We start from the raw sequence: 14,700 nt of genomic DNA, 5'->3' as shown, positions 1-14,700 counted from the left end.
TCTGAGGACGTACCCTGCACGTCCTCAGTCGTTAAGGGGTTAACAAGCCCTGCTCTTGAACAATTAGTTATGCAAGAGCAGGGGTGGCGCTGCACAAGAAACCGCTTGTGCAATAGAAAATATGGGCAGAAGTACATTGTCCACTACAGTTTGCTGTGAAGTAAGGCAGACAGGTTCCCAAGTCAGACACCTTGTCTGCTCGCGCAATAGTGCATGGGGCCCGTAGTTACAGTCATTCCATATAAGGGTGCAACTAGCTATATATGTATATTTGCTTGATCACGATCCCTGTCCATAGCCTCTGCGGAAACATATAGGCCCATTTTCCTACCCATAAGCATTTGTATGTTGTAATGCTGACAATCAGTATATAATTATATGAAAATGTGATTATATTCTCAGTTTCAATACTACAGTACTTTATGTATCTATCATATATCTGTTGTCTATATATAATATCTTCTGACTGCTATCATAAAGAAAAACACTGTGTATTTTAGGCAAACAGACATTGCATACATTATTCCATCTACTGGAAAGCAAAAACACATCAGCCAAGAAATACTCACCAATCTTCATGTTCTGTTTTACTCATATACAGACTGGGTATGTTGTTGGCCATCCTTTGTTACCAAAGTTTATTAGATAAAGTATTTCAGAGGGACTTAGTTTCCTGTGTGATATGCTAAGTGGCGCCTTTCTCTTCAGCAGACTCCCGTAAGATGATGAATCTGTCAGGCAGCAATGTCCAAGTCAAATGTACCCTGCATGCCAATCCTAATTCCTCTAATTTCCCTATAATAAATTAATTTACACAGTCATTTCATTTACGGCTGGCTGGATCTGTTAAAGTCTTTACGCAGGTCTTGACTGTATGGCATCAATACCTCTTATGACTGGCGTATATATCATAAATAGTCTTATTGGGAGGAAAGTCACTGGATGAAAATGTGATTTGTGAGGGTGTAAGAGAAAAAGAACTTTGAGATGATGTCCTATAAGTTACATCCTCCCTTCTCTCTGTAAACGCAGGACCAACATATGGGTTTGGAACATAATTACAATAAGAGAAAGAAGGGAAACCGGAGTACAGTGCCAGAGGATGAATACTGGGTGGAGCTACAACATTTGGAGCAACACATTTTGTGTATGAAGTTGGCAAGTTCCATAATATCATTGGGAATGTCACTGCAGGATCTACAACATGAGGCTTAGTGTGGACTTCACTGCTTACACTGTTGCGGTTCCTTGCGTTCTTTGACTGAACGGCCAATGAGCTGTGATATGGCTGCCCATGTAGGATAAAAGGTGTCAGATCATATGGAAAGACATCATGCTTTGTAATGGCAGTGTTCTGCAGTTTCATTGCTTCTGAGGGAATCCGAGTAACATCCACTGTCCAGAAATTCCCCTTAGCATGAGGTTTTTGAGGGTCTTTTAATATCTACAAAGGATATGGGAGAAAAAAGGGTAGAGTACAGATTATATTTAAATTGACAGTCTACTTGAAAATGTTTGTTTAAAAAGATAGATAATCTCTTTATTTGCATAACCAACACTGTTTTTTTTTTTTAATACACATTCTACCTCTGTTATTATATTATAATCTAAACCTCTGCAGACTTTCCCTTATCTCAGTTATTTTGACAGACTATGGAATACATGGGAAAAAATGTCAAAATGCAATGAGATAAGAGGTGGCCTTCAAGGGCTTAGAAATCAACATATGAGCCCCCTACCTGCGCACAGCTAATCAAGCGCGGGCAGGAGCTGTAAAACTCTGCAGTCAGATGAGAACGGGGAGATTTTAATTCTCCACCTAAGAGGTGGAGAACAGAGTAGGGAAGCAGAGGTCTGATGATTGTTGCTTGAAAAATACTGACTGCAGATTTGCTTGTGCATACCCTCAGTCAAAGGGGGGGGAGAAGGGCTTGATAAATCAAGCCCTAAGTGTCCTCAGCAGGAAAGATAGATATGGAGCCCATTACTTTGTAGAAATTCAATGGAATTTAGAAAAACAACAATTTTCTGATTTAAATGATAGGAAAAGGGGACAAAATAAATAATCAATGGATATTAAGACTTTTTTTTAACTACACATAATTAAACATTTTATATTACAATCTTATACTGTTTAATATCCATTTAACTTTCAAAATCATAAACCAAAACTCCAGAAAAAAATACTACAAACTTTTTTAATCTTGGCATAAAAATAGATTTTGTTGTAAATGTATAAATCAAAACATGTTCATTAGTAGTATTTGGCAGCAGAAAATTGTGAGTTGCAGTCCCTATATGGTGCTGTAGCCTGGAGGGAAGTGATTGATTGTAAAATCTATATATAAAATAATAAAAATGACACCAGAGCCGTCTCAATCATGGGACCAAGTGGGTCCAATGGACCCAGGCAGCAATTGACAAGGGGCAGCACTGTTAGACCCAGACCACTCTTGTCTTCTGGCTCCATGGAGGAAGTCGCAGGCTCTCAGCAGCATAACCTCGTTATTCACAAAAACACAAAATTGATCAGGGGCAAAATTCAAGGTGGGACAAATGCATCTCTTCCCTAACTTCCTTCCCACTTATTGTGAAATTTACATAAGCAGGTAGGCAGGCTTAGTAAGGTCAGAGGCCAGGCTAGTAGGTTGATATGTTAATCAATAATGTTACTACTGGGTGTCATTGCATTCTTGGACCCAGGCAGCACAATATCTTGAGCCGGCACTGAGTGACACACACACATACTACATAACACACACATTGTATGCTACACCACATACACATAACTACACTACACAGGGCCGGTGCAAGGATTTTTGTTTACACAGGCGAAGGTGCATTTTGACGCCCCCCCCCCCCCACCCACCCAAAAAAGCAAATATATATTATACATACCAATGGCAATCACTTTCATTATTAGTACCTAAATTACTATTTCAATTATGCCTACGAAAATAAATATAATAGAGCAAAAAACATTTTTTGTTGCACTATTGCTTGAGCTTCAGTAACTTGTTTGGGAGATTGGTCTAACTTGGCAGTTCCAAAACTGTGGTAAAGTTGGTTCATTTATGACAACTGTTGATACATGTTTTTTCCAGTATCTATTACCAGGAAAAATCATGAGAATGAAATGCTAAACTGGGAAAATCAGGAATTAAATATTATTATAGCTTACATGCGAATTAACCCTTTCCCTTATAAAATATTTACAGAGCAGTGATTAACCCATTCCTGACCCACACAGTGATTATTAGCTTCTTGATACTGCTGAAAGTGACATACATAATAAAAGGGCCACCCATTCCCAAATAAAAAGACCAGCTATAGGCTAGTGAACAAACATTTCATTTCCTGACAAATGCAATGAAAAAACAAAACACAAATACAAATGTTTCTTATAATACATGGGTGACAGAAGCATACAGACAATGATAATATGCAATAGACACTACAGACATTTAGGCTTGGTAAAGTAGGTATACAGGTAACCAGACACTAGTACCCACTGTCTCATTAAAGAAGGGTCAAATTTGAATTGTGCATGGGTATATTTCGGTTTTGAATATAAGCATTTCTGCAATATGCTTCCATTAGCAAAAATGCTTCTACTGTATACTGGTGCACAGGCCCTCACAGCATATGTGTGTATGCCTCTGAAAAACAGTAACAACTTTTACTAGAAGTATTTTTCCTAAAGGAAGTATTTTGCACAGATGCTTCTATTTAAAAATGGAAATGCATCCAAATGCACTTCAATTTTGACATTTTTATACATTTAAAAGGGATATTATACATTATGAAGCAAAAATAGATGTTTTTACCATACACATATTTGTGGGCAAAAGTTTTATGATTATAATTTAAAACATTTCATAAAAATATATAGATACAAATGCTGAATAGTCAACTCCCAACTGATATTCTTTTAATTTAAAGCCTATATTAAATATTATGATCAAATTAAGAGGGCTTGATAAACTTGTCCAAAATCTAGGCTAAATATCTATCTATATCTAAATCTCTCTCTATGTATCCATTAACCCCTTCTCAATACATCCAGTGTGTACACAGCTCAGCTGTAACCATTGACCACTTCCCTGTCACAATGCAGTGACCATTATCCCCTTCCAGGACAGAAAGCTGTAACTGACCACTTACCTGATACACAGCACTGGCCATTAACTCCTTCTAGGATACACAGCTGTAACCATTGACCCCTTCCCTGATAAGAGGGAAAATGAACTCTTTCCAAACCACATAGCTGTAACCCCTTCCCTGACACACAAAAGTGCCCATTAACCTCTTTCCCTGACACACAGCTGACAGCAGTGACCGATAACCCCCCCCCCCCCCACACACACACACACACACACACACCAGAGAATACCTCTGCATCAGCTTTTTATCAGCTAGAAAGCCGCCGATTTGGTTTGTTCACTTGCATGGGGGCTACAGGCAATTGGCGGAAGTTGGAACTAACACTATGTCTGCTATTCGGTACACCATAGGCACCTTGTGATTGCAGTCAGTGTGATTACATGGTTCTAAAATCCATATGGTCAAATACTGTAGGAGAGTGTTGGGTTCACAGTCGGGACTTGGGGGCATCATGTGTGCTGGTGCTAGTGATAGTACAGTTGCACCGCTGTTATGCTGTTGCAGCTCCCTGCACTATATTATATCAATCAATGCCGCCGTTGGTCCCACTCCCTGCTGTGCTACAGTGCTATGGAACTGACTTTCGATTTACTACTATGCAGCCCCAGGCCAGTTTTTATGACCTGCTCTTTCTGTGCGTGCTTAGTCATAGTATGACAGTGTATGCCCGGGCATACACTGTCATACTATGACTAAGCACGCACAGAAAGAGCAGGTCATAAAAACTGGCCCGGGGCTGCATAGTAGTGCCTGCTTCAGCCTCCAGCCCCCTCAGAGACCCCGGTTCCGGCCCCACCATTCCTAGAAATGCCCGCTCTCTGCTGCCCTCCAGCTCCAGCCCCCTCAGAGACCTCCACCAGGTCCATTCCTACCTCACGCCTCAGTGTCACGTGGAGTCAGGTGGCCGCACGATTTCTATTCTCCCGCTCTCAGTCAGTCTCAGAGGAGTGAGTCACAGGTAAAGCCACTGGCAGCGGCAGACAGCGCAGATGCGCAAGTGAGCCCCGCCTCCAGTCCTCCACTCTCTGACACCACACGCACGTGCAGCGTGCCCACATTCTGAATCCCATAGGCTATAAGCATAAGCCCAGGGAGGGTGGGACAGGTGTCACTGTCAGGAAGTAGTAACTAGTACGAATAAGTTTAGTTGCATTGCAGGCGCAGGGACCAAGCTAGATTCAGCGGGCGCAGTGGATAATAAAATGAAGCCAGCCAGGAATCAAATGATCAACAAAATTTCATTCAAATAAATAATAAATGTAATTTTTTTTATCCTAGGCAGTCAACACCACTCTCAGCGCCCCCCTGCTGGTGCGCCCTAAGGCATCTGCCTTTGCTGCCTTATACAAAACGCCGGCCCTGACACTACACTGCACACACACTCTACTGTACCAAAGACACACATATACTATCACACACATACCTGTTTGTCCACAGTCTGCCAAGGTAGTAGATTTCTTGTACAGTTCTAACCCCGGGGTGGTTGTATTCCCCCCCTCACACTGCATTTGTTTTTGATTACTCATCGGACTAACTTTATTGTGTGTATTTTCACTCATTCGCGCCTAGGCGCGACTTGTTATTCAAATAAATATTTTTATCTGCAAATACACCCTCGCCTGTGCTCCTCGTATTCCTTTCAATATTTGCTATCACACACATACTCTACTAAGTCTACTACACAACTCTGCCACACCACGTACACACTATACAATAAAATAACAATCATAGCGTAATATGTACAAACAATTAGAACAGTGAATGCAGGGAGATGTAAATCCACTCACATTTGATGATGCACTATCAAGTGCTATAAGCGCAGGCCAGATATTCAGGAGTAGTCTGGCTAACTCATTCACAAAGTCAGGAACATCAATGGGGAGTGTCTCAAACTGGAAAGCAATAGGATCCACACGAAAGCCAAAGTATTTTCAAACTTGGTATCAATCAGCAGGATTCCCCCAAAAAAGTGTATAAAGCTCAGTCTTGATATAAAATGTTAAAATGACTTTAATATCAAATACTCAGATACAGTGACGCGTTTCTCAGTGATACACTGTTTCATCAGGCTGACATGACTAAGGGTATGTGACCCGAAACGTAGTCATTTTGTACCTGCTCCTACACAAAGAATAAAGAGGATTCATTGCATATCCAGGTGGTGCTGCCGTTTTCTTGAACTTTTGTATTATCCAAAGGTTTTTGCAGTGACCTGTGGGCGTGCACATCTGTTTGTTTGTTGTACTGGATTACATTGGATTTTGCGAATATCAGATTTTGTGACCACAAAAACAACAAAGGAAAGAACCAAGAGATGTTGGGTTCCGTTGCATCCCTTACAAGGGAACTTATTAACTTTTTGGGACTTTTTGTATCTGTCTTATGATATATATTTTGTATATGAATTGTGCCACAATTGAGTTTTTCCTTTCCTTTTAGTGTTGTAATACCCACTGATCTATAGCATAGTATCTTTTGTATCCTTTTTATTTTTCTGGCGCACCTATTTCACTCTCCTTTGTGTTTGGTTGAGTTAGTTTTTTTTTTAAATAACAATCACATGGTGTATGTATCTTATGGGGGTTATGGCAATAAAGCAGGGCCAAAGCCAGCATACAATACACATCTGCCTCATATTAAGGAATCACTCTGTTTTGCTATAAATTACCTGTCTACTAGGTCATTTTTAGGGAGCACTGGGCTCTGAAATAAACCATGGCACTACCATATATGCACTAAAATGCATTATCTCCTCTATCAAACAAAGGGTCACAATACTGATCACCTAATAAAGCCACAGACAAATACAACAATTGTTGGAGATTCCTTCTGTAAACCCCAAACTGCATAGTAGAAAACAAGACTCTATGGCCCTAGCGCATTGCTGCTTCTGAGCCTACCTAGATATGCTTTTTAACAAAGGACCCCAGAAGAACAAAGCAAATGAGATACTATAAGTGTATTGGTAAGTTATTTAAAATTACATGCTCTATTTGAATCATTAAAATAAATTTCGTTTTAGAAATCAGATGTCTGAATGTGTTGAGCGCACAATAGTGTGACCTTTTTCAGCAAAAATACATTAAACTCACAATTACAATATAAAAAACACTGCAATGTATGTCCATTATTATACCTGCTTTATGGTAATTTTTCTACAATTTACATCTACAAATAGGGCAAACCAAACCAACTGTTTTAATATTTTATGATATCTTTTGCAATTAACCATTTACATGTTAATAATTTAAAGCAAATCTTTAATATACATAAAATGTGCTTATAGGTTTTATTGCAGCCTTCACAATTAAAGGGACATAATACTTATATGCTAAATCACTTGAAACTGATGCAGTATAACTGTAAAAAGCTGACAGGAAAATATCACCCAAGCATCTCTATGTAAAAAAGGAAGATATTTTACCTCACAATTTCCTCAGCTCAGCAAAGTAAATTCTGTGTAAAAAGTTATACTCAGCTGCAGCCCAGCTGCAGGTAATACAAAAATGAAGAAATGAACAGCAGCCAATCAGCATCAACAGTGCTGAGGTCAAACTCTTTTACTGTGATCTCATGAGATTTCACTTAACTCTCACGAGATTTCATTGTAAACTTCCTTACACTGAATAGGGAAATAAGATGAGAGTGCACGTAAGCTCGCTCCATCCACTGTCCCGGGACAGACATACTGATTTGCTGCTTAGAAATCCTTTACAATGGGATGTGGCTACTGAGAAGCTTTTGAGGTAAAATAGCTTTCTTTTTTACATAGAGATGTTCAGGTGATATTTTCTAGTCAGCTTTTTACAGCTCTGCTGCTTCACTTTCAAGTGTTTAAACATTTGGGTATTATGGCCCTTTAAGTGATGCCAATTTGGCATTTAATAATTTGGCAGTAACGGTACAATTATTATAAAAGAGCATATGATATGAATGGACCATGTGGAAAACCAGAACAGAAACGCTCATTATCATGAATATTTTGATTAAAGGGACATAAAACCCAAACATTTTTCTTTCATGATTCAGATAGAACATGTAATTTTAAACAACTTTCCAATGTACTTCTATTATCAAATTAAAATATTCTTTGTTTTCTTGTTATCCATTGTTGTAAAGCAGGAAGGTGAGTTCAGGAGTGTGCAAGTGTCTGCAGTTCTTTATTGCAGCAGTTTTGACACAATGCTATTAGCAAGAGCACTAGATGGCTGCACTATTTCCTGTCAAGTAGTTCTGCAAATATGTGCACACTACCTATCTAGATATCTCCTTAAAGGGACACTGAACCCAATTTTTGTCTTTTGTGATTCAGATAGAGCATGCAATTTTTTTCTTCATTCTCTTGCTATCTTTATTAGAAAAAGAAGGCATCTAAGCTTTTTTTTTATTCAGAACTATGGACAGCACTTTTTTATTGGTGGATGAATTTATCCACCAATCAGCAAGGACAACCCAGGTTGTACACCAAAAATGGGCCAGCATCTAAACTTACATTCTTGCATTTCAAATAAAGATACCAAGAGAATGAACACAATTTGATAATAGGAGTAAATTAGAAAAGTTGCTTAAAATTTCATGCTCTATCTGAATCACGAAAGAAATAAATTTGGGTTCAGTGTCCCTTTAACAAAGAATAACACGAGAATGAGGCATTTTTGATAATAGAAGTAAATTGGAAACTTTTTTTAAAATTGTATTCTCTAATCTATCTGAATCATGAAATAAACATTTTGGGTTTCATGTCACTTTAATTAAATAATGTGTATATCCTTTAACTCTGCTAACTTGCTGGTGTTAATTTTTCTCTTATAGCAATTTAGATAAACATACTGTACTGAGACATAAAGAAAAAAAGTCTCATTATATAAAATAGCTATAAGTGGCGTCCCTCATCAATATGCCTAGATTTAATGTGATAAAATCATGGCTTTTATAGCACATTTTACTAAGATTTGATTTATGTTACATATTTTTGGAAATATTATATAGATAAGTATGTACTGGATTTGAGTGCATATTAATTATGACTGTACTGTTAAATGCCAGTATTTAAGGGCAAGAAAATGTCAGGATTAATTCCAGTTGATAAAACCAAAGAATTGTGCTTAAGCAGAAAGATTATTTAATCCTTAAAGGGACAGTTTACCCTAAATTGTTCTCCCCCTTTAATTTGTTCCCAATATTCTATTTTATCTGCTGGAGTGAATTTAATTGTTTACAAAAACTTCTTTACCTTTATATCAACATTTGAAATAGTTGATTTTCCTTCTGGTATCCCTACATATACTGAATGTTTCTGTACTCAAGTATTGGCTATAAAAAATGTATTTAAATATAGCCATCATAAGAAATTACCCCAGGGGTCAAGTCTTACAAAAAAAGTGTGGGAACTCACCAAGACTTCCACCCCCTCACAATTAATATTGCTTTAGTTTTCACACACACACACTGTATGTATATGTTTATAATCTATACACTTTGGTTAATGAAAGCAAATTAAACCCAATGAAGGGTTGAATAGTTACTGTTGGGCCTGAGACACCTCCTCTGTCACAGAGTCTCACCCACTTAAGATGCAATAGTCCTATTTATGCTGAGGGGGGCTAAATAACCCAAAGCAAGCCACACAGTGCAGTGTGATCACATATCAGGACTGCTGACAGGTTGCATTTAGCGTACTGTAGGAAGTGTTACTGCCCATTACTAGAGGATCTCACTATCCCTCTAACCAGACTGTGCTACAGCTCCTCTCACCCACAACAGCAGTGTTTACTGAAGCTTTTTTGTTCTCTTTCCAGAGGGAACTTAGTTCCACCTGCAAAAATACTGCAGGAACTCAGTTCCCATGCGTTCCCGCACGACTTGACCCCTGAATTACCCTCCCAGTGAGAGGTAAGAGAGATAAGCAATAAAATGTTAATTTTCAAAAGTTCTCTCTAAGTATTGGGCTTTGGTATACGGAGATAAAATAAAGAATCTGATTCCTGTTGTTTCAAAGAAGTAAACAGGCTATTACATATACAAACATAAACCAAAAGAAGCAACTTTTCATACATTTTGGAACTTTTTTTTTTAAATGGTAAGTTTTAAGAGGGAGATCAACTGATTTTGTTGCAAACCCTCTACATAGAGCTGATAAACCATAACTTATTCAGCTGTGTACTGGGTCACAATATTAATGATGCAAAGCAAATACTGGACTTAATTGTTATATTTATAGTTTTATCATGTTGATAAATTAGCTCTGATAATGATTTTCCCAGGTTCTCAATGTAGCATTTTACTCTGGAAAATCATATACAACAATCAAATGAGACTTTAACTTGGACAAAACGCTGTTATGATTCAAAACTGGAGATGAGGAGTACAATTTTGATTGGTCATTGGTGGTTTATTTTATGATTATACAAATATTAATGTAAATCAGAACATAACATTTTTTGTTAATCTGATTGAAAAGATGCCATATAGTTTAATATAAATGTCAAATGAAAACCCATGTGGCTTTATTAAAGGGACATTAAACACTTTGAGATGGTAATATAAAATGATAAATTGTATATATAAAACAACTGTGCAATATACTTTCATTATTTATTTTGTCCTCTTTGCCTGTAATTCCATTTTCTGTTAGAAATGGAAGTGCAGAACTCTGTTAAATCCAGCACCTATTTATAACTGTCTCTAATTGGCCACAGCAGAGAAGGTAACACAAGTTACAACATGGCAGCTCCCAGTGTTTTATAGACACTAAAACTTTACACTTATTTTGTCACTTTTTAAACAACTAATGAAACTTTAAAAAATACATCTACATGTTAGTCATAGACTAATCTTTTCTTTTAATGTATCATTCTATCTAGCATGTATTTAGTGTTTAATGTCCCTTTAAATTTTATTGTTTGATATTAACATGAAAATTCTGTATATTTCCCTTAGTAAACCATACTTAAAGGGATACTAAACCCACATTTTTTTCTTTCATGATTCAGATAGAGCATGCAATTTTAAGCAACTTTCTAATTTTCTCCTATTACCAATTTTTCTTTGTTCTCTTGCTATCTTTATTTAAAAAGCAGGAATGTAAATCTTAGCAGCCAGCCCATTTTAGGTTCAGTACCATGGATAGCGCTTGCCTATTGGTGGCTTACATTTAGCCACCAATAAGCAAGCATAACCCAGGTTCTCAACCAAAAATGGTCCGACTCCTATGCATCATGTTCCTGCTTTTTAAATAAAGATAGCAAGAAGAAAAATTGATAATAGGAGTAAATTAGAAAGTTGCTTAAAATTGCATGCTCTATCTGAATCATGAAACAAAAAATTTGGTTTTAGTGTCCCTTTAACCCTTGATTATATCATATCTTACCTTTCTAAAGCAGTCATTGGAGGACAGATTATGTCTGATAGAGTCTTTCCAGCCCTGATAATCCCCTTTGAAAAATGGAAATAGGGTACTTATGTCCTGCAGAATCTGGGAGGGGAAATAAGATATAAAGATATTAAGATAGTGTATATAATAGGTTAGAGCATTTAGTATTACACTTTTTATTATTATTATTATTATTATTATTATTATTATTATTATCATCCGGTATTTGTAGAGCACCAACAGATTCTGCAGCGCTTACACATAACTATAGTTTGTCACTCCAAGAGCTGCAATGAGCTACTGGGAGCTAGCTGTAGACATCTGGTGAGCAAATGACAAGAAGTATAAAGTATATATGTGTAGCCACCACTGACTAACTAATTTCCAGTAGTGCATTGCTGCTCATTAGCCTGCCTTGCTATGCTATTCGTCAAAGGTTACCAAGAGAATAGTCAATTTGATAAATAAAATTAAATGTTTCTTAAAATTCAAAATGGCACATTCAGCTCACAAATCAAGAAATCATGGTAGGCAGTATTTTTTTAATAGTATTAAAGGGACATTAAAACCTCTAGTTGTTGTGTAAAATTTGTGCTGTGTAACTTAAAGAAGCCAAAAAGCAAAATGCTAAAAATTGTCTAAACAAGCTATTTTGTTTGCAGCATTTGCAGGTTATAGAATTAGCTTTTATGCCTTTTAGGTGTTTTAAAGGGACATTAAACACTAAATACATGCTAGATAGAATTATGCATTCAAAGAAAAGATTAGTCCATGACTAACATGTAGATGTATTTTTTTAAGGTTTCATTAGTTGTTTAAAAAGTGACAAAATAAGTGTAAAGTTTTAGTGTCTATAAAACACTGGGAGCTGCCATGTTGTAACTTAGGTTACCTTCTCTGCTGTGGCCAATTAGGGACAGTTATAAATAGGTCACTAGAGTGTGCAGCCAATGGTTGTGCTGGATTTAACAGTGTTCTGCACTTCCATTTCTAACAGGAACTGAAAAGCTCACAAATTCAGAATGGAATTACAGGCAAAGAGGACAAAATAAATAATGAAAGTATATTGCAGAGTTTTTTTATTATATACAATTTATCATTTTATATTACTATCTCAAAGTGTTTAATGTCCCTTTAATGTCCTTTTGAGTATTTGTTTTAGGCCAAAATTGTAACAAAAGTTACAAACATAGGTGTAAATAAGGAAATTATTCTTTCACACGCATTCCTTTATTTCCCTGGTGACAAAATAAATTAAATAATTGTGTGTGCGTTTAAAGGTGCCTCACTTTTTTTTGTAAAATTTCACACTATATAAATTTTATACAAGAAATTAAACCTTGAAAATACTTATCTCATCATAATCTCAATATCAGACCCATGTGCTGTTTTTTCCTGTTATTGAAGATTTAATCAGAAATTATTTAGTAAAGTTAAAGGGACATTCCGGGAAAACGCACATAGGTGAATTGCATCTTTGAATAGAAACATATTTGCAATATACATGTATTAGTAAAAATCCTTCTAGTAAAAGTTATCACTGTTTTAGTGTAATCATTTTTATCTGCACATGCATGTGAAGCATAGCTAGATATTCTCAGTGCACCAACATTTTAAATACTGCAGCTCCTCAAAGAGCCAGCGGGACTTTTGTTATATCAGCAATTAACAAATTAAATCATTACCAGAAGATACAAGCACCTTAGGCTCTCTAAACAAGTGCTGTGTTTTAAATGCTGGTGCACAGTACATACTTAAAGGGACACTGAACCCAAAATTTTTCTTTCATGATTCAGATAGAGCATGCAATTTTAAGCAACTTTCTAATTTACTCCTATTATCAATTTTTCTTCGTTCTCTTTCTATCTTTATATGAAAAAGAAGGCATCTAAGCTTTTTTTCTTGGTTTCAGTACTCTGGACAGCAGTGTTTGATTGGTGGATGAATTTATCCACCAATCAGCAAGGACAACCTAGGTTGTTCACCAAAAATGGGCCGGCATCTAAACTTACATTCTTGCATTTCAAATAAAGATACCAAAAGAATAAAGAACATTTGATAATAGGAGTAAATTAGAAAGTTGCTTAAAATGTCATGCTCTATCTGAATCACAAAAAGAAAAAATTTGGGTTCAGTGTCCCTTTAAATACACATTTGAAACAGCTGTAGCTTTTATTAGAAGCATTTTTGCTAATACATGCATATTACAGACATGATTCTATTCAAAACTGAAATGCATCTATGTGGATTCCAAATTAGGCTGGAATGTCCCTTTAAATACTTTTCATTGGTATTACTTTGATACACATTTGCAGCGGGCTACAAGATAAACTGAGTTCTTCTGTGATGTGTGTATGTGCATGCATCTAAGTCAGTGGTTTTCAAACCTGTCCAAAGGTCTCCCTAACTGGCCACATTTTGAGGATATCTGAACTACAGCACAGGTGAAAAAAACAGCTGATTAGTAAACACTGTTATTTTACCTGCTTTCATCCAAGGTAACCCCAAAAACCTGGCCTGTCAGGGAGGTTTGAAAAAAAAAAAAATGATCTAAGTGAATGAATGTATAAACCCTTTTACCTGGGATAGCTTGAGCTTCTTATCAGGTGAGTTCTGAATGACTAAAGCAATCATTGCAAGATATGAATATGGAGGTTTAGCATATCGCTGATAATTCTTCTTTTTGGTCTTCCTCTTTTTATCTTCTGATGTTGAGTTAGGCTCATTTAGCCTCAATTTCTCCTGAGTAGGGGATTTAGGTTCTGGGATAAGTATCTTCCCCAGGCTGGAGACAGGTTCCCAAGGATGGAAGTCAAAAGGCATGTCAGTGGAAGATCCAGAGGCTATATGTTTCTCTTTCAGAATTAGAGGAATGAATGATAGAAAGTGCTTTAGGATTGAATCTATTGTAACCTCTATATGAAGACAAAAATCCAGCAAAGCACCTCAGCTTTGTTATGTATATGAAGTGATCCTTTCCTGTCTTTTTATACTATTCTTTAATGCAAACAAGGGCCAAGGGAGGAGAAATCTGCATTATTCATGGGGCTTCACTTCAGTTAGTTAAAGACAGTGGGAACTGAATAAGATGTGTTTATATGTTTATATATTTGTATACATAACATAAATGCTGGCATACACTTATACACATCCTGAAGCATTTA

General features: G+C 36.7%; 1 protein-coding gene across 1 annotated transcript; it reads right to left on the bottom strand.

The window, feature by feature from the left end:
• Positions 1-619: 619 nt before the first annotated feature.
• LOC128652408 (forkhead activin signal transducer 3-like) lies at positions 620-14,359 on the bottom strand. The gene is made up of 3 exons (XM_053705346.1): positions 14,117-14,359; positions 11,534-11,638; positions 620-1,444 (listed from the first exon to the last, which is right to left on the bottom strand). The coding sequence occupies exons 1-3, from the start codon at positions 14,357-14,359 to the stop codon at positions 881-883; spliced, it is 912 nt and encodes a 303-aa protein (XP_053561321.1). The 3' UTR covers positions 620-880.
• Positions 14,360-14,700: the final 341 nt, after the last annotated feature.

Source organism: Bombina bombina, chromosome 3 (assembly GCF_027579735.1).
Source record: "Bombina bombina isolate aBomBom1 chromosome 3, aBomBom1.pri, whole genome shotgun sequence".
In the NCBI taxonomy this organism is placed as follows: domain Eukaryota; kingdom Metazoa; phylum Chordata; class Amphibia; order Anura; family Bombinatoridae; genus Bombina; species Bombina bombina.
This window is presented reverse-complemented; position numbering and strand designations above follow the sequence as displayed.

Excerpts from the sequence above, each read along its gene's own strand:
- LOC128652408 (XM_053705346.1), bottom strand. The coding sequence starts at position 14,359 with ATGCCTTTTGACTTCCATCCTTGGGAACCTGTCTCCAGCCTGGGGAAG. Across the intron at positions 11,639-14,116 it reads AGAAGCTCAAGCTATCCCAG|ATTCTGCAGGACATAAGTAC; the intron begins GTAAAAGGGTTT and ends TTCCCCTCCCAG. Across the intron at positions 1,445-11,533 it reads CCAATGACTGCTTTAGAAAG|ATATTAAAAGACCCTCAAAA; the intron begins GTAAGATATGAT and ends TATCCTTTGTAG.